This window comes from Rhamphochromis longiceps, linkage group LG15 (genome assembly GCF_057381845.1).
Source record: "Rhamphochromis longiceps isolate RC_006_pf linkage group LG15, R_longiceps_female_GT1.1, whole genome shotgun sequence".
NCBI lineage: Eukaryota > Metazoa > Chordata > Actinopteri > Cichliformes > Cichlidae > Rhamphochromis > Rhamphochromis longiceps.
The window spans coordinates 20,730,142-20,752,795 of NC_140571.1; the positions used below are offsets into that span (position 1 = coordinate 20,730,142).

Here is a 22,654-nt window from a genome sequence, read left to right on the forward strand (position 1 = left end):
TGTCATAAGATGATCTACAAGTGGAACATTATAACTAAACATTATAAATAAATAAAAAAGTATTATTAAATAGTAGTAAAAATGTCTTCTTCTCTCTATTTCTGTAGCTTAACTAAAAAAAGATGACATAAGAATTAAGACTCAGGCAGAGGGAGATTGGACAGGGGACAAAGAGAGAAAATAAAGCAGGCTTCCCATCAACATAATAATTATAGTTTGTTATGCAGCAGTAATAATGAAGTTAATTGCTTGCAAAACCCATTTTTCCACTAAACTGACTACCTTCTGCAGCAGCCCACTGACTAAAAGGCTTTCTGCCACTGAAATGACACATCAATAGTTATTGGAGCAATTAAATGCCAGATCCCACCCACTGACCTTTTTCCAAACCATTAACGATCTTATTCCCAAGTGTGCAGAAATCAATACATGGGTACCGACATGCAGTCGCTCATATCTGCACTGTGTTATTTTTGAACTTTAATTCAAAATCAGAAATTAAAGCATGAAGCAGTTAACATTACTAATTAAAATGTGCATTCATATTTTTACACTTCGAGGTTGATCGTTAGCTTCACCTGGCACAAAGGCTTGAAATTTGAATTAAGTGGTAACCATGTTAATGCAGTTTACTTGGTTTCACCTCTAAATCTCCTTGATGTTTTTATATTTACACTATTGTTCTGTTTTTAAATTTTAACACATATTGCATGACCATGTTTCTATGTATCATATTATATAAACAGTCAACAGTGATTTATATCTATAAGCTGTTAATTGTCTTAATCAGTATTACCAGAATAAAAATAAAAATGATTAAACTTTTTTTAAATGAGAAATAAAACATATAAAATATATCATTGAACATTAGGAAGAGGAATCTCGCTTCTATATAGAAAATTGGCATTTAATGAAAAGAATGAAGAGAATGAGGAATATATACTGTATTTCTTTCTGTTTTTGTGCATTTCCCAACACATTTCAAGCTTTCCTTCACGTGCTTACACACCAACTGAACTCCTAAGACAAAGCTCTGAAGCTACAAGGTGGGAAATGACTACCGGCTTGCATTAAGGTAGTGTAATGGTGGTCATTAGACATCATCATTATCATCAAAGTCTCGTCAGCTGATGGAAAAACCCGATAAGAGAGATTAGGTGTGTGTGTGGATAGCTGGCAGTTTTTCTTAGTGGCCATTAGATCCTTTGAAGTTGCTAAAACTCCAAGAAGAAGCAGCATCTTTTTACCCTTTTATGTTCTTTCCCTCACTGAGTCGTTGGGAATCCAATGACAACGGTACAAAATTTTAGAAGCTGTCCTTTTCACTTCCTGCTTTGGGCACAAACAGTTCCAAGTCTTGTTTGTTTGGTCTGTAGGTGATATTTAATACTTTTGTTGCAAATACTAACAATCCGCTTTATTATGGGAGTTTATTTTGGCAGCTTTCATCCTGCCAGTTCAAAGACTTCAGCTGAATCTTGGCCTTAACAATCCCCGTTTCATTTGGCAAAGCCTGATGGACTTTTCACTTTTATTTTCTGTGGAAGTTTCACTCAAAGTCATTTGAACTTGCTGCAGTGCTATTACTCTGTCTTTGAATAGACACGAGCCCCCCAGAAGTATTCTTTTGTCATCCTAAGCTTCTCCATCATGTCTTTAAGCTTAGTATTGTGTCCAGGACTCCAAATATTGCAAAGCTTCAGGAGGTTAAAGCTATACATTAAACACTTGTGAGCCACACTTTGATGGACTTACTCAGTTTGGTTGGCTTCTGAGAGCCAGAAGTAACTAATGAAGTCGGGCTTAACAAGTGGATTACCTCAATGAAGACAATGAATATTTACCTTTGTAGTTTCAGGTGCATCCAGTTTCTATAAAATTCTCTCTGTAAAACTGTATGAGACAAAAGCAGAACAGTTAAATATTATCTCTTTATACCCCTAAAAATGTACATCTTTTGATGTTATGTCATTAAGTAGCTTTGCATTGCAGTCTTACTAATTAGAAGCAGCATTACAGAAGTATTCAGCACCGGTGCAGTTGTTCTGAACTCCAGGATCAAACTACGTGAAGCGCTGCTCTACATGCATACGCTACAGAACCCTTTCTTCCTACTGGCACTGGGAACCAAGCAACAAAAGCCAGTGCCCAGGATCTTCCAAACATATTTTTTTGCATCTCTGCAAGTTGTACACAATCCAATCTTGGCAGCAGAGCCAATAAATAAATAAATAATGTCTAAAAATAGCACTCACAAGCAATTTAGAGTGACAAAATTTGAGGTTTGAGTGTGGTGGGGAAGTGAAGATGAAACAGCATAGTTTGCTTTGATCACCCCAGAATCTTGTCCCTTTCAAGCTAATTAAAAAGTAAAGACTCACCTCCCCTGCCATATTGCCTCCAGCTGCTGTTGGTCCAATGAAATTTTGATTTTTTTTTCTTCAGAGTTCTTATTGTCTGAGTTTTAATTGTGGGGACACTTTTAAACTTTGCACTCCCTGAATCTCAGTCTGACTTTGGAAAATCTAAACTCTTTAAAAAGTGGCATTGCAGTCATTAAATTGGTGTGTGTGTGTGTGTGTGTGTCATGGCAATATGTGCATCCTGGACACAACCACTGCAGCTACTATAACTTCCCCAAAGGCAATATCAAGTGCAAGGGGTTTACTGGTTTGTGGGCAGATTTTTTTCAACATGACATTTATGCATGCATCTCAAGGTGCAAGGTGCAGTCACAGTTTTTATAGGTGTGCATTTGAAATAAAACGATTGAATTTAAAGTGTAATGAGTGTTGTCCAGCCCATGAATCTTGACGTCAGATGATCGATCTGAAAAAAAAAAAGAAAAAAAAGATGATAGATATTACATCAGATGTAGATATAGTGATGCCAGTATTATCCACTGTGGTGAGAGCAGGGCTGTTCTGACCGTGAAACCACACGCTCATTTCCTGATGGCTTGGCAATCACAATTCAGTGGTGAGCGTAGTGAGCATACCCCAGATACACAGTACGACCAAGATTTAATGTTTTCGTTTTTTTTGTTCAGTATGACTAAAACTGAGTCTTGAGCACTCGACCGTCATCAGGAAAGTGTCAGACGGCTTATTTTCTATAGACTTCTATAGGACCCAAAGTACATTTAGCACCCCTCGATGGCCATTAAAGACAATGCAGGTTCTAGGCACTCCCAAGTTGGTTTAATTTTTTAGACCCAAAAGCTGTGTGCATCCTTTTTACCCCTCAGCCGTGAAAGGCTAATGGAGTATTGTTAGCAGCGTGGACACCCAAATTTATAAATCCCATAACTCGAGAATGAGGTGACGAGGCTTTTGAAACTACTTCAATGTTCATAAAATATATCAAACAAAATATCACATATAATCATTTCTACTGAAAGCAGCTTAAGCTGTCCTTATGGTATTGACAGAAACCTTTACTGCTCTGTGTGAAGCTAAAATAACGTTCTGTGTTTGTTGTTGTGTTTGTATATTTTAACATTAATTTAATATATTTTGACATCGTTTAGTTTGTTTATCCACGCTACTTTCCGAAGCTTACATTGATGATAGCATGTCTGGAGCACCACGCAAAGTAAATCTGACATTATTCCTGCAGACGAGTAAACACCTCAAGTAGAAAAAATTAAACGGAGACAAGAAAACAAGTTTACGTATCTTCAGCATTGCTATGAAGCTTATACACTGCAGCTGGTTTGTGTCGAGTGAATAACATAAAAGCAAATAGAAATAACCGGGGGTTAGAAACTAAGTAAGAGTGAGGAGAGGAAACTTTCATTTTAGACAGTCCTATTTTCCCAGCTTTTCCCAGCTTTTGGCAGCTGAGTCATATTTCACCGAGCAGCAGGCAGAGACTCAGCCGTAGCGCGTCTGGTCAAAGTCCTAGCGAGTTTCTCAGCAGTGACTTTCTCCCAGCTGACAGACAAAATTTGCAGCATTTTGCTGTCGCCTTATCGATTGGCCTGGTATCACTGTCATTTAAGCAAACTCCTCCAAGGACATGAACTGATCGATCGGCGGAGATGAGAAAAGATCTCTGGTACCGTGCAAACACGTTCACTCCCTCTTTCTCTCACGCTCACACCTTAGATGGATGAATTCGTAGCACTTTATTCAAGTGTAAAAAAGAGCTTGTAGTTTAGGCTGAGGGTAGCATTCATTGTATTGTATACCAAAAGAAAATCTTAACAGTGGCCTTTTGTCATAAAACACATGAATCTCAAATTTAACTGCTGGAAAAAGGTTTAAATTGAGACTCTAATAGCTGACAGTACTTTCTCTGATGAATTTAGTACCTGTACCTGTTTACATTCGTTTATGTCTTGTGACTCATTCTTGTGGTTTACAGTCTTTTAATCTGTGGTTTGTTCTCACTGTTCATGGTGGTGTGGTGGTTAGTAGTGTCATCTCACAGCAAGAAGGTCCTGAGTTTAAATCCACCATCTGGCTGGGGTCTTTCTGTGTGAAGTCCAGTGTCTCGGCTCAATAACAATAAATATGTTTTAGCTTTACAAATTTTTTTGACAAGATTTCTAAAATGTTTGTGTTTCTACACCACTAAAAAGATCTTTTGGCAGTATGCTGGTCTGAAGCATTCATGAGTGTGTTAACATACAGGACTGGACAGCCTAAATAATTTAAGAGCTATATCTTTGAGTCTAACACCCTCAGTTAGCATGTTAAATGTTGAAGTTTGTCAGAGTACAATTAGAAAAAGTCGGAACAAGTGCAGCTTGTTTGGGGGTGTTGCCAGGAGAAAGCTTCTTCTCTTCTTTCTTCTAAAAGGAACATGGATGGTCTGCAAAGTTGCATCCGAGCAAACCATAAGACTTCTGGAACAATGTCCTTTAGAAAACTTGTGATCAATGTGATTACAAAAATTGGAACATGGTCATTTTAGTGATGTTTAATTTACCAAGTTGAAATTATCACTAAATATGCACAAACGTGTTTTACTATCTAGAATCTAGACAAGCTGTTACCAAAGTGTCCTTGGTGTGATTCTCCATCACATGAATACCAAAATATATTTCATACCTACAATACATAAAATAAATGAATGATATTGCATTTCACAGACAGTGCTCTGGCAGTTCATTGGGTTAAATCTTAAGCTGATCCCTGTATATACCTGAAGGGTAACCTCACAACACCTTGACAGAGAATTGTAATTCCGCCTTAAGGCAGGACTTTAGTTAAAGCTATGTACTGCCTTACCGAGAGCACGTTTTGGGGGAAAACGCTGTCTGAGAGGATCAGTTAGGGCTGAGAAAGTCCCTTAAATTGTGTATACCGATGCTCTCACAGAGCCCCACCAGGCAGGATGGGTCTTCATCTAATGCTGAATATATGCTGTGTAATACTAAAATTAACCCAAATTTTCTCAGACGGTGCTGATCTACAGAAACTCTTTACATAGATCAGCACTGGCAGAAGATATTGGCTCATATCTGCAATAACCTTTAGAAGAATGTCTTTTACTGGCACACACTGTTCAGTGTCCGTGGGTGACAATGACGGCAATATTTGCAGGCTTTATCTCCCAGGCTGCACTTGTCATTGTTGTGGGTGCTAACGCATACAAACACGCACACAATAGTCTCTGCCTCCACATCTCTGCCTCTGACCATTTGTCAGGCAAATTATCATGATGAGTTTGGACATGGGCTCATTGGCTCATCAGGAACTTGACAATTTATGCTGGTGTGTGTGTGTGTGTGTGTGTGTGTGTGTGTGTGTGTGTGTGTGTGTGTGTGTGTGTGTGTGTGTGTGTGTGTGTGCAGGCCCAACAGCATCATGATTAGTGCATTTCATCTGCAGAAGTGTGCTGATGACTCTGATGGAGATTTTAGCTCGTCTAACCGTTACGTTCGCTTCCTAAGCTGATGAGCTGCTGAGCCGAGCTGAATAATTTAGGCGTGTTGATGAGGAAAAGATGTTTTATTTTGGAGCAAACCAAATTTTTCTTGGCCTTATTTTCCTCTCTGCAGTTTGTCTCTGATCTTTGGTGCTTCATTGCTCATTTGTGAACACAGTGAAGGAGACTTACAGTGAGAGGTCCAAAGGAAAACATGGGCTGTAATTCTTCTTTCAACATTATGCACTCCACACTGTATATAAATGCCACTTGTTTTGCACATATTCAACTCTGTATATTTTATATATTTTATTATTATTATTATTATTATTTTATTTTATTTTTTTACTATTTAATTTGTAAAAATGTGTATACACACACACACACACACACACACACACACACACACACACACACACACACACACACACACACACACACACACACGTAGGAAAATATTTAGTATACACATCCAGAAATGCATACACTATTATATATTGTACATATATTTATTAGTTTCAGGTTGGCCATTCTTGTATTTTGCTCGTTTGTGTTGTTGTGTTTGCACATCTCTGTTGCTTGTGGGGCTCGCACACAAGAATTTCACTCGCATGTGCTGTGCCAGTGTGCCTGCACATGTGATGTGACAATAAAAGTGATTTGATTTGATTTGATTCTTGGATAAAACTACCCTGTATACATAAACTAGGCTGTGTGTGTGTGTGTGTGTGTGTGTGTGTGTGTGTGTGTGTGTGTGTGTGTGTGTGTGTGTGTGTGTGTGTGTGTGTGGATGGATTGCATGGGTGTACTGATGTTAGTCAATCTTTTGACCACAGAAGGAGAAGGTACAGTCACAAACAAAAGATATTTGCAGGTCCATGTATATCTTACTTGTGTAAATGTAAATTTGTCTGTGTTATTTTGTAAATACTAACGCTATTGTTTATTTCACACACATGGAGAGATGTGTGGAGGTCAGGGAAATTGCCTTTCATTGTTCTTGTAACAGTGACAGTAAAGAGCTATTCTATTCTATTCTATTCTATTCTATTCTATTAATGGGTAAATTGAAATAAAACAGCACAGGAGACAAAAATGAACAAAAAAGTTAGAAATTCTAACTGTAAACAGATAAAACAGTCTCCACACTCAGATAAGTGTCTCCGGTTACAGAGTTAAAGCACTATAAAGCAAGCACATCTGAAGCAGAACACAAAAGCCTCTAAGGTACATTCAGTGTTAACCAGATTACCAAACAACAACGCTACAAACAAGGAGACACGGGGCAGACTCCTCACTTTAAATCACTGCTATCTCAAATGACAAACTGGCAGCTCTTTTGAGTCAGCCGCTGTAATTAGTATTAGAGCCTTGGACTGGGACACCTGCCCAAGAAGCAGAGGAAGCTGGGATGAAGAACAAGTACACAGTAGGCACTAATTGGCCTACAAGAAAGAGTGGACAACAAGGGGGAGGAACATAGTCATATGGCTGTAACAGCTTGAAATACTTAAATATGTCAACAGCTATAAATTTTGGATAAACATTCATGAGCATCAGGGGACCAGTTCTGCTGACTTTAGTGATCCCCTGGCCTGTTCTCTGACACCACTATGAATTATCTATACTGGCATTTTTTTAAAGTCCAAGTCTAGCTGTAGCTGTCACGAGCTGAAAGCAGGGACTCAAGCGCAGAGCAGGTTGATGTCTCAGAACACGATTTATTTACACACCCGTGCAATAATATATACAGTGACGGGAAATTCAGGGTTCCAGGGGATTAGGGGAAGGCTCTCTCTCTCTCACGCTCGCTCACGTCCTCACACACGTTCGTACCGCGGGGAGGTCACAGGTCCGGGAAGATAAGCTGGAACAGGGAAAGGGAGACATCAATCACAAATCACGAAGGCATAAAGGTGTAAGACCACGGGAGCTGGAAAGGTAGACTAACGTCAGTAGCGCAATCATCCCGCGATGAGAGGATCTGTGACCCAGCCTCAAATAGAAGACGGATAATCAGCTGATCGCCAACAGCTGTGAGAGCCAAGGGCGGGAGCCAGCTGTGAGCTCCGCCCAGGCAGAGAGATAGGGGGAGAAAGAGAGAAAAAACACAAGTGTAGCCTTGTGAGGCCGGCTGGGCAGGCACGGGGACCATGACAGTAGCTGGATTTCCATTAAATGTAAATCCTATTAAAGACTAAAGACAGACCAAAACCTCACACACATCACTTCCTTTAAGTCAGCTACTAAACACACATGGCCTGCTAGACCATGGCAATCATAAACGTTTAGCAAAGATAGTACTTATTTGTCACCTTCTTGAACTCCTACTTAAAATGAGTTTTTCCACAGACCTGGGTCAGTTTTATTAAAGTTACCTCTTTTTGGTTTGAGATGAGCTAAAGCTGCTACAACCTGCAGGGGAGAGAGACGTTAAAGAGGAGGGAAAGCTCTTCTTCTTCTTGAAATTGAACCTAAAACCAGTCTGTGGCTGCTTGATTATGGCCAAAATCATAATTACTTTTTCAGTACTGATGATTTAAGGCACTTTTATTTTCCATTTTTATTTAAGTGGATTTCTATGAACTTTTACTATAATTGAAGTGAATAAATGTGTCCGATCAAATGTACAGAAAAGTGATGTACTGGAAGCAAAACAAGATGATTATTTTAAAACAGAATCTGACATAGTAACTGTGTGATTTTGATAATCTCATTTTAGTAACTGGTAGAAACCAAAATAGAAATTGAAACAAAATTTTAGTTAATTGCACAGCCATAGAGCAGTTTTACAGGATCATTAGCATAATGTCTTATTGGCATCTTATTATTGCCAGGACAGTAAATGGTAATGCATGATGTCAAAATCCATGTAATAAATGTTAGTTCATATCTATTGCATGTATTAAGATATACTATGTGCTAATAAGGTTGTATAAACAGTAATAATAGTATTATAAACATTAGATTAAGCATTTACCAACACAACTGTTTAAGAAACTTATTAGAGTTTCTTATAATGTAAATAAACCTCATACACTAATGTAACTTCACATTAATGGCTCTTTTTCCACAGTTAAACCTTTATTACTATTATTCGTTGCTTTATAGAATTAATAAACACTTTTTTCTTGTTTTTAATTAGACATGAACTAGGCTTATTTGCAGCTGAGGTATCTAAAATATAAACAAGTTAATCGAATGTTTCATTGCACACTTATTAACAGTTTAATTAAATAAAAGGGCCTTAATATTTAAGCTTTAGCTGCAATGTGAAGTGTTCCTAAATTAATACCTTTACACTGAAAATCAAAAGAGAACAACACAACCAATCTTGTACAACAATAATTTGAGTCAAAACGAGGTGATAAAGTTGGATTTTTGGCCAAACGAAAGCTGGACAGTCCTGTTCAACTTCAGTGGTTTACAAAATCAAATGAGAGGCTTCATCCCACGCCTGAGTATGTCTTTGATTATAAAGTGACTTATTTCTCTCATTGCACCGCTCTGCAGCTGTCAGCAAAAACAGGGTGAGTGTGTGGGGAATAAACAATGAAAATCTCAAAGACATCAGCACTTGTCAAGCTACATGCACTACATTTCTTCTCCCAGTAAGGCATGGCAAAGAATAAAAAGTGGGTGTCTAGTGTCAGTGAAAGCTTTTTCCTCCTTTTCTTTCTCTAATTTTTTCCTCTGCACTCTTTTCCAATTCTATTGATGGACTTTGGCCCAAGTAAACAAAGGCTCTTTAGCACCCAAACACAGTTCAATGTGCTGAATTATTGACTTGGTTTTTCAAAGAGGCAACGCAGAGCTTTGTTTCTCACGGCAGGGAGAGAAGCAGAGGACGGGTGTCTCACGGTTTTTCATGTGGAAACCCATGGAACCCATTTCTGTCCTCTCCCTCTCATTCTGCTCTGAGCAGAGGATCACAGCACTGTCAAATTATTGGATGGCCGCATGTATTTTTGGACAGATTTAAAGGTCAATCTCATGCACAACAGTTTGCTTGTGTTATTTTTATCCCCAGCAATACACAGCGTCAACCAATTTCTAATTCATCACTGCAAGGCATCAGATATGGAGAAGATATAGCAAAAAAATCCATAGTATGTTGATGTTTCTCTTGTAAAGGTGAAGACTTGCAAGATTTACTGTCAGTTATATATGAAACATTAATATCTACTATTTAAGTAAGTAAGGCTATGTGAAATTCATAGCTTATCCTTAAGAGATCACTGATACTTCTGAGTTATTAGAAACATTAAGCAATGGAATAGGAGGTTTTAGCAGCTTTATAGCAGCTATATACAGTACCACAGTTCATCTCTACTAATTGTATGTCAGTAGCATTAGAAATATTTATGCTACAGCAGGACTATCAAACTGAGGCCAAAATATGAAGTTAGAATTGCATTAAGTTCTTATTAAGTTCTTCATCATGTCTGGTCAGTCTGGTCTGCGTTCCCAGAAAAGCTTCCAGCAAACCAGCAAAAATTCAGCAAATTGTCTCACCATTAATCGTTTCAGTAAACCACAACAAATATTGGTAGTATGGCAGATAATCTTGAATTTGCTTTTTGTTTTTTGTTTTTTAAGTGTATTTTATAATGGCCTGAACATGACACTATAACTGTTGTGGCTCACATTAGGTCTTTAGGGTTCACAGGTCTTGAGACCAGTCTGCAACTGGTTTCTGGTTTCAACTTGTTGCTGGAGGTTGCAATGAAATATATAGTGCTGCACCAAAATCTCCTCGTGAATGCTTTATTTGTTAGCAGATCGTCATGGTTGTAGTTTACATGGAAGCCCCCGGCATGTCTGCAAACACTTATCAACTTCTCATTAAACACCAGTGAAACTATAACAAGTGCAACGTGTGTGTTTACAGTGCAAACAGGAAGTGGAGAATGCTCGCCTTCAAAGCAAAAGTTTTGTCCTTTCAAATGTGTTGATTGCAGCATTAAGGTGAATCTTTTATTTTGCAGCTGAATAGTAGAGTTCGGTTTGCGTCACTCGGAGAGTAACTGGCGAGGGTTTGGCCATCTTATAAACGTGAAGTATTTGCCAGCTTTGGAAAATTAAGCACGCATATTTTTATCACAGTCCTGGTGATTTTTTTTCCTTTGGTTAAAAGGCAAAAAGGCATTTAAGGACAAACCCCGTGAGGACTCCTCATCCAACTCGACTTCTCAAAATTGTGAAAAATTTTCTTTTCATTGATTTAGGGTGATGGTTGAACATTATAGTGGATGCTTCAAACACCTTGTCTATAACACCAAGTTTGCACTAAGTACCAGCTGTTCTTCATAAAGACTTCATTGGACTTGATTGTAAAAATATTGTATGAGAAGTTCTTTCTCTCCTTGAACCGCGTTGGGAGCTTCATCCTCAAAACATCAATATCACCTTTCCTTTTCATCTTACAGATTTATTATTCCGCTCTCATGTTTCTTTACTTTATCCTCATGCTTTGATGTTCTGCTGCTAGCTCCCGTATTAATATTTTAACACAATATGCCCAGCATAGCAGTCCTAGCATGTTAGCTGAATACTGCTGTTAATTGTCTAGTCAGGTGTAAAAAAAACAAAAACCATATCAATATTGTATTAAATCTTTATTATGATCCTGTACATTATCTAATGTGTTTCTTCCCTCTGTTGCAGGTTATCTATGCACTGAACACGAAAAATGATGAACACGAGGCAGCCATCGCTACTCTTAAGGAGGCTCATGAAGAGGAGGTGCAGCAGATTCTTTCTGAGACCAGGGAGAAGATACTCCAGGTTTGTGTGTGTGTCTGTCTTACTTTAAATTTATTAGGTTCTTTAGAACTGTGCACATCTAGGCATGGTCCCATATTCCTTTTATACAGAACAGACTTTCTCCTGGCAGCCCTTCCAAACTAATCATGCATATTCATCTTTGTGTAGTGGTTAACACATTGACCTAATGTGCAAGAGATCCCTGGCAAATGATTTAGAGTTGTGTCACAAAGGGCATCAAGCATAAAAATTTGTGCTAAATCAAATATGCGGATCCCTCTTCTGTGGAGATGCGTTGCTAATAAGGGAGCATCTGAAAGAAGCACAGGCCTCAGTTAGCATGATAAATGTTAATTGAGATGTAGAGCTATATGTCAGATTAGGAGTCTGAGATGTAGCTCTTGGGGTTTTTTGGTTTTTTTTTTTGCAATTTCTCTGATTAGTGGTGTTACAGAGGTGCTCACACTTGTTGATGATTAATTAATCAAGCATTTGATTAGCATCTCCTGGCTGCTACTTACCCACTTAATTCCTATGGAAGCAGTGAGGGTGTACTTGGTTTTAGAGAATTATGAAACGCTAAAGATGGCGATCTCATCCCCAAAGAGCCATACAACATTTGAAACAGGAAATGGTTAAATCAATCATGTCATTGCACAGATGCATGCCCACATTAGAGTTTCACAATCATTTCAAAAGTCACGATATGTACGTATGCATAGCAGAAGTACAGCTTTATGGGGGAAAATCTTTTTAAAGCTTTTCTTGGAGTTTTTTTGAGCACTTTTCAATGGATTTGAATGATTATTCCTTTCATCCAGTATCTCAGTGACCATTACACTAAAATTCAATTATTCAATTCAAAATTACTCCCAAGTTGTGAGATAAGAAATATATAATGCTGAACAATCAGGTCTATAATTGGACAGTTAGTGAGGATATAAGTATAGTACATGTAGTAGTAGTAAAGCTGTACATACATTTAGTTTTCAGACAGAGGAGATGTTTGAGTTGGGGCTTTAGTAAAAGCTGCAGTTCAATCCGTTTGTTTGTGGATTGTTTGAAAATGTCTGCCTGATGGTAGGAGCTTAAACAAATTGTGTCCAGGGTCTGCAATGTCTTTGATGATTTGCTTGGTCCTCTTCACACAGCCAGTGATCTAGAGATGTTGTTTCTGTGCCAACAATATTTCGTGCTGTTTTCATGACATGTCGGGGGGCTTTTGCTCCTGTCCACAATACAAGGAAGTGGTTTAAGAGCAAAACTGCTGTTACAGTGCTGTCCATTCATATTAAGTTCATATTATGAATCAAGTAGAAGCTTACAAGATATCAGGCTTTTAGATCTAGGAGTCTCCTTGCCAATGGTTTCTGAATAACCCACTGTTGTATACTCATAGTATACTCATAGGATCAGAAACTCAGACTCAGACCCCAATCCAGACCTCCTGTATGGGGTAACTGGGATCTAACACAGTGTTTGGCTTTTTAGTAACATGCAGACTTGGGGAATGCAGATAAAATGAAAGAGAGAAGACGGCGTTGTGGGAATCTCGTTAGACCAGGTTCATCCATGCAGAAAGGAGTTTCAGGAGTCTCAGGACCACTGCTGAGACATGTATTGTAGCAAGCACTCAGTATCCAGGAGAACAAAGATGTCTGCATGTGCTGATATAATGTAATGCAACCCAGGGCGAAGTCGTACTGAATCTAAACGTCTACATCTGACTCTTTAGTGGTAATATAAAAGGAGGAGGATGAATATTATGTAAGCAAAGCCTATTTTCGAAATTTAGATAATAGAAATGTATCACAGGTGTAAAGAGAAGCTGTTCTCATAGGCCTTTGTTCATTTTGACCTAAAAGATAAGATTAAGATAAGATCTACTTTATTTATCATAAAAGGTGGGAAAGTCGTTTGTTACAGCAATTAAAAATGAAATAAAGCGTAATAAAATTAGACGCAATGATATAATAAATATAATAACAGTAATAATAATAGGTGGACAAAAGGCTGAAGAGGAACTAAAGTCAACTTTATAATAGATTTCAACAGAAAACAGACATCATTATAAAATCACATACAGCTGATGATGTAGCTAAAATACATCAGGAGCGCTGCACTGTGATCACCGGTGAGCTCAGACCATATTTGAAATGAAGTCATCAATTATGAATCACGTGAATATTAATTATTTAGGCCTATATGTCACGTCATTACTCTTGATGACAATGCCTCAATGACGATGCTTCTCTGTGAGTAATGTGACCAACCTCGATCAGCTAAACTTGAATACGCAGACATCGCCTCACTCTGCTTCTCTATTAAGTTTCCCTGGAGGCAGTGTTTACTGGTGTGCTTTGAATGCAAATTTAATTAATTTAGCCGAATTGGATGTACCTATTTAATCTTTTAATTTTCATTTTCATTTGTTGTCATAATGAGGAAAATCAAAGCCTAATTTAAATTCTGTGCGCATCAGCCAATCTTTTAAAGTAATTTTAATTAAAGCTGAAATCCAGGATGGTTATTTACCGGTGTTTGTATGCAATTTATGTCCCATAATATCTCAAAATGATCAAGTTTTGGAGGATATGAAGTGTACGACATATTGTGCCTTGTCAATCACAGAGTAAGCATCTCCACACATGCTGTCATTAAAATGCTAGATTTGGATGATAGCGAGCACTTCACTGAACTTTAAATGTTTGTCACAGTACAAGAGCAAGATCAGCGATGAGATGGACCTGAAGAAGCGGATCCAGTCTCTGGAGGAGTCAATGGAACTCCACGAGAGGATGAAGAGGCAGGCCCTGGCCGAGTTCGAGAGCTACCGTCAGAGGGTGGAAGACATGCAGCTCTGCACTGAGGCTCAGGTAAATGGAAGAGTGATGTGATGTCTGTGTGTGCTGGAGGCAAGAGGCACCTGTGTCTGCACTCACAGCTGCAGGTAATCGCTATTAAGTCTGTTTCTCTGTCCTGCTGTGAAGTGGAGAGTCTCTCTTTGTCTGCATCAACTGCCTCAGATTGCTGTGAGCGGTCAGGGTTCATTCAGGCCTCATTTTCATTTCTTTTTTCAAGGAGTCTGTAAATAGAGTCCAGATATTATTCAATACATTTTTAAATTTAGTCACGTATATCCACGAGTTAATCCAGCTACATGATGACTAGAATGAGCTCCGTTTACCTGGAAACACCAACGTCATGCCATCACTTAACAGATTTTCTTGCACATTTTAGTAGGTTTCTTTAAAACAAGTCAACCAGAAGAAACTCCCCCATAAGAATGTGAGATGATGATTTATTGAGAATGATTTGGCCCACTATAACTCCATTTTTGATTTTACTAAGATGTGAGCAGGGCCTTGCAGAGAAACAGGAAACAAGGAGGCCTGGGTCATCTAGTTAAAAGAGGAGTTGTGCTCATGGTGAGACAAAGGAAAAGTTGGATCAGAGAGCGGGAGAGACATAAAAGAGAGAACTTGGCTTGGTCTAACCTTTGAATGTGTTGCCACAGGAAAGGCCAAGAACCCATCAGAGCGAAGCGCATGGGGGAAATCAGAAAATGCAGCTTTGAATATTAGCCTAGGAAATGGGAGGCACAATTTTCAGGTTCTTGTCGATTGCCTTAAGCCTTAATATACGAAAATACATGGAAAGCAGCAGAGGAAGGATTTAGATTCTTTACTTTAGTGAAGGCAGCAATACAACAAAATGAAACTACTCTTAGATGTAGCTTAGTGTCCAGAACCAGCATTCTTTGTAATGTCGTGCAATGGGCACAAGTTGAGTTGATGGAAAAAAAGCCCTCGGCTTACTCGATCTACAACATGAGTTTATGGTCTCGTTAGATGAATAAAACATGAAGTTCATTTTGTAAATTAGGATCCTCATCACAGTGAAAAAGGAGGGTAGGGTTTGCTGCAGCTCAGGTATATACAATATTTCTCAGTTATCAAAACCCTGCCTAATATCTCCCATTTTAAAACACCAAGATGGTGAGAGCAAAACGATTCAGCAGGACCTCACTAACCAGTGGGTGATGCCACAGTGGGTGCACGGTGCATCCATCTTTTATATACAGTTATTTGAGTAAAAATACAGACGTATTAGTGCCAACTTTTTTGGACACAGCCTTAAATAGAGGCTTGCAACTAAAATATAAATATCAAAACAGATGATTACAATGACCAGAGATCACAGACATGCTGTAAGCACCCAGTGCACCTTTTCTATAGTCTTTCATTTTCAGATTCAGAAGCTGGCAATGTCTGTTCTGTTAATTAAACTCGAGGAACAACTGGTGTTATTCTGGTACTATTCCAAAGTAGATCTGCCTGTTAGGATTACAGTAACAATAGACAGACCACAGACTGTTTGACACAATAACAGCTGGGAGAAGTGAACATTGCATTGAAGTCTTAGAGAGATACATGCACTCATCTTCTTCACATCTGCCTGGATTGCAAGTCAAATGCAGGATGTATTGAACAGCTGGATCTGGCTGCCTCTCGGATGCAATCACATCTAGTTTCTTCGATATCCAATAACAATCCAGTCCTGCTAAGACACATAAAGAGATATAATTTAAATTCGTTTTTTTTTCCGCACCTCGTGTAAGTAGGAGAGGAGTACCTCTCTTATTGCTATGCTGTAAATTGCCTCTGCTTTGTTGTTTATAAGTTTATGAGCAAGCCAGTGTGTATGAAATCATCCCCATGTATATGGCTGTATATGACCTGGGAGGACAGTGAAGCGTGTAACTAATCTCTAACAATAGCTGACCAAATGAACATCATTATATAGATTTATGGAGTGTGTGCAGCTCTCTGATAAAAAGATGCAAAGGCAGGAATAAAGAAAAATTGACTATATGCAGGAATTTATGATTTAGAGCAGGGATGTCAAACAAAGCAGCCTGGGGCCTGAACCAGGCCACCAAAGCCCACTGGATGGCTTTGAAAAGTAAGACACTTGTACGGACAGTTATCAGTACAATATACATCATCTCACAACACATCTGGACTGTTTGGTAAATGGACTGATACTTGTACAGACAAAAAGAGGATTGAGAAGTATCATCCACAGAATCAGAGAAACACAAATATAGAACAAGCCTGGAAGGAAAGAAAACTACTGATATGTTTAAAGACTCCAGACCAGTGGCTAATGAGGGTTAGAGTTAGAACAGTGTGTCGGGAGTATCATGCCGTGGGGAAGCTTCGCTACATCTGGATCTAGGAATCTCGTCAAGATGGATGGACTTGTGAATAAAGAAGGATATGTCAGGTTTTTAAAAGGCAGTAAAACAGGTCTGGGTCATCACTTTTCCGACACAACAACCCAAAACAGGCATTGAACTACCTCCAGAACAAAGTTAAAGTTACTTTTGCATTTTCTAGATTCACTTATTTACAGCACATATGCAATAAGACATACTGTTAAAATGATCTGAGGATGTTCATCATGTGTTTTGGAAATGGATATTTCACCACATGTTATTATGCAGTGGTTTTACTGATCTAGCCCATTAAATAAAATGACATCCCTGATTTAGAGTGACGCTCAAAGAAATAAAATGCAAACACCCAAAGGCTGTAGTCTCCACATATTAACCCATATTCATTATTAGCAGCGGTGGGCACCTGTAAGGCCTTATTCTGGTCAAGGGCACAGCGAGGGGAGCATTATCCTAGCATGTTTTGGCGGCAGGAGAAGCCAGGTCTCCTGGAGGAATGATTTGAACCAGGAACCCACTTGCTGTGAGGCCACAGTGCAGCAGAATGAGCCACCGTACTGATGGCAAATATGCAGATGTGTGTCTGTGTTTGTGCTTGTGTTATTATCCCTGAGTGTTTTTTTCCCTGATAACTGTCCAAGCTGTCAGTCATGGGTGTCTCCTACTTTTATCGTGGTTGATATGCCACTTCTGTACCCTTTGAGACTAGAAAATTTATGGCTAATAGTTAGTTGGTGCTGATTGTGTAATTAGCTACTTTAGAGAATGAAATGCAGTCAAATTAAATGAAAGGTATGAAAACGTATTAGTAAATCTTCCCCTGACAGATGGTTGTTATGTGCCTTAAAGATTTTATCGTAAAATGTTTAGTGTTTTTCTGATCAGGTACCTTAGAGACCACTTTTCTGCTAATCAATATAACATATAATATCAATGGATTGAGGCATTGTCAGAATGATAACTTCCTATGTCAATACTAGATGACATTTTTCTTGTAATTTTTGAACAATGACCTTCAGAGCATTTTCTGCTCACACACTTTGTTTCTGTTTAGTCTGCTGCTTTTTACTGCTAATTTAGAGCAGCCAGGTCGGCAGCCAGAAGGTCAAAATCCCCCAAGCCAGTACACCACCGCCTGGCTTAGACCTTTTGAAAAGTCGCGCTCTGTAAGAAGCCTACAAAACCCATAAATCAATTCCCCTGTTGGCTCAGCCTTTCATTCCCGTCTTCTTTGGCAGCACACGCAGCGTGTGGTGTCCATGTCAAGGGAGGTGGAGGAGATGCGACGGTCCTTTGAGGAGAAGCTGCGTACATTCAGCCAGGCACAGGCCCAGTTCGAGCAGGAGAAGAGGGCCGCGCTGGAAGAGCTCAAGGCTGAGCACAGACAGGAAATCCAGGAGCTTCTTCGCAGCCACCAGAGCCAGAACGCAAACTACAGCAAAGACCAGGAGAAACTGGTACAGCTCCATAAAGCCGAGGTAACACACTCGCTTCTGCAAAAGTAGAGCAGCTCTTGAAAGCCAAAGCATCAAACTCTAAACCACTACAGGGAAGAAGAAAGAAAGTGGGACAGCGATAATTACCAAGTTTCCAACTCTTTGTTCTACCTTGCCTTTCCTTATACAACATTTTAACGCTAGTATAGACTACATGCATTTTATAATGTAATTTATAATCGTCTCTCTACAGCAAAAGCATCAGAGACTTCTGGTTGCTTAATTTTTTTTAAAATAAACTGACTCTACTTAATTCGAAATGTGCCGTTTCTTTGTGTCTCCATGTTGGACGTTCAGGTTGATTCTCTGACAGAGCGGGTGGAGGAGCTGAAACAGGACAAGAAGAGACTGGTGGAGGAATACGAGGCCAAACTCAGCAAGGTACAGTACATTAAATATAATAACCATCATTAATAATTGGTAAACAAACTGGTAAGCAAATATGAGTTAATAAATCATTTATTGGGCATTATTTTATTCAGATGCCTTCTGTGTTAGTCCCCCCCCCACCCGTGTGTTTTGTTTTCCTTCCACTTCCAGTTCTCTTGCTCTCGTTGTGATTGTCTGCCCTTCCCAAACTGTTCACATGTCCTTGATGCTATTCAGTCACTTCGTATCGCTCCTCCAAACCCTTTAACTGCTGCTAGGGACAATATACAGTAGTGTTTGTTTTACTTTGGAGATCCAAGTTAGTGGGCCAACTCTATCCAGAACCTGCAGTAGATGGAGAACTGGTACCACTATGTTCTAAGACTCTTAAGTCCATTGTTATTTACTCTATTTATTAATGTTTTCAGGAAAGCGTGGGTGTACTCTCCTTCCCTGCTCTCACTACTGCTACAGTCTAATTCTGTCTAGAGCCAACCCAAAAAACCTAATACTGAGTCCAGACTGAAAGGTGCGATCTTTTAAAAATAAGCCTAAATAAAATAAGGATTCAAGAGGATTCAAGCAGAAAAGGTTTGCACACACAGTGTCTCATCTGGCATTTCCAGAATCGATTCACTCCAGGCTGTGCTAAATGTCCTTGGATTAGTAATAGTTAAAAAAAGGCCTGAAAATTTAATTTGTTGGCACTATAGTGTTGACGCTGCTGAAAGTGAAGGTTGTTATCTGCAGATCTGTGTACAGGAAAAGCCATAGCTGCACTTAAGGACTGCATTTAGATGCTAGTAATTCAATAAAAAAAAGCATCCTCGTCGGCAGTAAACACTGTCAGGAAAGTAATTTTGGCTCCAGCTCTAAATGTTTTTAGACCTTTCGATATAAAATTCACATTGTCATTAAAAAGAGAAAACTGAGGCTTATTAATTAGTTTTACACCCTTCATGTTTTTGGCTTAAATCTTTTCCGCAGTGGTGAACACTTTCACAAGTGTGCGTTTGTCCCCAGGCTCAGGCCTTTTATGAGCGCGAGCTGGAGGCCATGAAGAGAACCCAGCAGCTTACCGCCGACAACCTCTTGGCATGGAAACGCACTGAGGCCGAGCTGCGACGGGAGTTTCAGACTCAGGAGGCGGCGCTGCAGAAAACCCTCGGAAAACTGAGGGCCGAGCTGGCCAGGGTGTCGGACGAGGCTCGGGAAAACCGGGAGAGGTCCTACAAGCTGCAGTCGTCACTTAACACTGCAGAGAGCACCGTCAAAGTGAGTGTGAACCCTCACCTGCTCATCCAAAAATGAGTCAACAGAAGGTGGACGGAGGCGAAGTAGCCGAAAATCCTGTCGTTTTAAGTGAGCTGATGTCTCTTTTTATAGACGGCTTGCAAAGATTTTGTGCCTGTAATCAAAGATAGATTCAAATTAAAACAGGGAACAAGGTCCGTGTGAAGAAATTCAATAAATGTATTCCTTTCTATATGGATAGTCACTTTATAGATTAAATTATGACGAGTAGATGTTCATCAAGCGGTCCAACCTGAGCCTGAGCCTTAATTTAACATTCATAGATTTCAAAAATGATATTTTTATATTAATGGGTCAAATAATAGGGGATCTCACCGTTTTAGGGCCTTCAGCTTGATTTTTTTTTTTTATTGAATGCTCCTACAAGAACTGACGATGAACATAGGAGAGCAATTAGCAACTAAAGCCAGGTATTTCCTTGAAGTAGGGAAGTGAAACCTAAACAGGTTGTATTCTGTGCTTGTATACATTTCAACCAAGTGCAAGGTGGAACTGAACTTTTTCACAGGGTATCAAGGGTTAGGGTGTGGTGAAGGAGGACCCAAAATTGTAGGCATGGAGGCAGTTTAACTAAAGGCGAGCTCTTTAATGAGCTGATAAGTAAACAAGACATGAGCAAAAATACAAAACCAAACAGGAAACTAAATGCAAGCTGCTTAAACTAACTCGGGCAAAGAAACACTCAAAAACTAAGCCTGGGAAACAGAACAGTAGCATAAATGGACCATAACATGACAAAGCACAAAGGGAGATACTGCATATACACAGGAGGGTGATTAGAAGAAGTGGAGACACATGAGAACACAGCTGGAGCAAAATAGACATAATGAAGAAAGGGAAGCAAGACTGCACATGAGACAATGACTATCAAAATAAGACAGGAAATCACAAACACTGAGATACTGACACAGTCATATGGTAGAGACACAGAGAGAGAATGCCCACCGGGGACCCTACGAAGGACATACACAGGTGAGACTAGGACATGAAAGGGAACTGACTAAGTTAACAAAAGACTACGAACTAGAAACATAGCTCACTTCTCAAAACAAAATACAACATGCAAAAGTTCAAAAAAAACACAAACACTGGGAACAGACCCAGGGATCCTAACAGGAGGCTCACTTTAAATTGGGTGAGGATGTCATTTAGCCATGCTGGGCTGTCTTTATAGAAGGATGGTTCCTTTGTGTCTTGATCTCAAACAGTGAAGCACAGGTAAAATGGTTCAGCTACGTGTCGTAAGAGGTCTGGTCTAGGATGTAAGAGTGATGGTAGCATGGAGAGAAACTGCAGACCAGTCCCTGATTCTGTAGGGAAATAATGTCATCAAACTTGGTGTCCTGCCTGAGTTTAATACATCCATGTTGCATAGTGTCATGCAGTGAACTTATAAGATTCCCCGGATCATGCAGTGTGCGGGTGCCTTAAAGGAGAGTGTTTGTTAAAACATTTAGTTGTTAAGGCAAATAGAAACATTCGCCAAATTAACGCTTCAAGTTGGCTGCTAGTCCAGGTTGTTCAGTCAATCATATACTTTTCATCTCTGTAATATTCTCGATATTTGTAATTGAGCTATTTGTATATATTACAGCTATTTCTCATATATTCTAAACTTTGTAATATACTGTATTGTTTAATTAGTTCAGTCTGTCACCGTTATTGTCTTGGAGCAACTGTAACCCACATAATTTCCTTAGGGATTATTGAAGCATTCTGATTCTGATTCTGATTAAGTCATTAGGATGATGACATGTCAGCAAGATTGTATTTAAACTTTGTGTCCCTGCTCGTCTTCTCTCTGTAATTTAGAGGAGGAGCAGATCAAAAATGTCCAAGCTGCTGAACAGTAAATGATTAAAAACAGTGTGCTGCGTTTCCACAGCCTACCTGTGTACTGAGATGCTTAACCGTACAGTCTACAAGTAATTTGTCCCATTATTCTAAAACGGTTGGCTGTTTCTGTGCCATTAAATATATTCTAGGACAGTTTAAGCAGACATATGAGCAGGGCCTTTCTGCACACTGCTGTCTCTCTACCCACTGATGTCTAACCAACATATGATGGACGATGTTATCTGACAGTGTTACCAGCTAATACTGGCCTGTTGCCGCTGTATAAGTAAGACTTCCTGTGAAAGTATCACAGAGCTAGCACAGACAGATTCACGTATACCTACAGCCACTTTAGAATCACTGTGTGTCTCAGGTTAATGGATGTAAGGTTAATGGATTCAGTTTTACTCCCCATTTGCAGCTCATGCTACCCTTTCAGTGGGTTCTGTATGGACTTACCCTTTCAGCATCCAGCAGGTTGGCAGCAAGCCACTTAAGAGTTGAGTTAGATTTGGATTACATTTTAGCTGCATGCTTAAGAGTTCCCAAACAAAAGCTTTCAAATAGACTTCTTCTGCTATGAGATTTACATTAGCTGCTAAATGTGGCTGTGACTCAAACCACTTTCTGCTAGACTTTGTACTCTCCTGGCTGAAGTATTAACATCTTTCCAAAAATTGGAACTTTTATTAATATTTATCAGTTGAAATAACTAAAGGGTTTTATAAACTCTGTTGTCAGTTTTTTTGCGTAGCAG

General features: G+C 39.2%; 1 protein-coding gene across 3 annotated transcripts in view; it reads left to right on the plus strand.

The window, feature by feature from the left end:
* Nucleotides 1-22,654, plus strand: part of fam184ab (family with sequence similarity 184 member Ab) — a 221,781-nt gene that overhangs the window by 72,299 nt on the left and 126,828 nt on the right. For all 3 annotated transcript variants that reach the window (XM_085382213.1, XM_085382215.1, XM_085382214.1), the window contains exons 2-6: nt 11,545-11,664; nt 14,361-14,519; nt 18,121-18,360; nt 18,676-18,759; nt 19,771-20,022. In XM_085382213.1, coding sequence (XP_085238339.1) covers nt 11,545-11,664; nt 14,361-14,519; nt 18,121-18,360; nt 18,676-18,759; nt 19,771-20,022 — 855 coding nt within the window. The remainder of the gene's footprint in view (nt 1-11,544; nt 11,665-14,360; nt 14,520-18,120; nt 18,361-18,675; nt 18,760-19,770; nt 20,023-22,654) is intronic.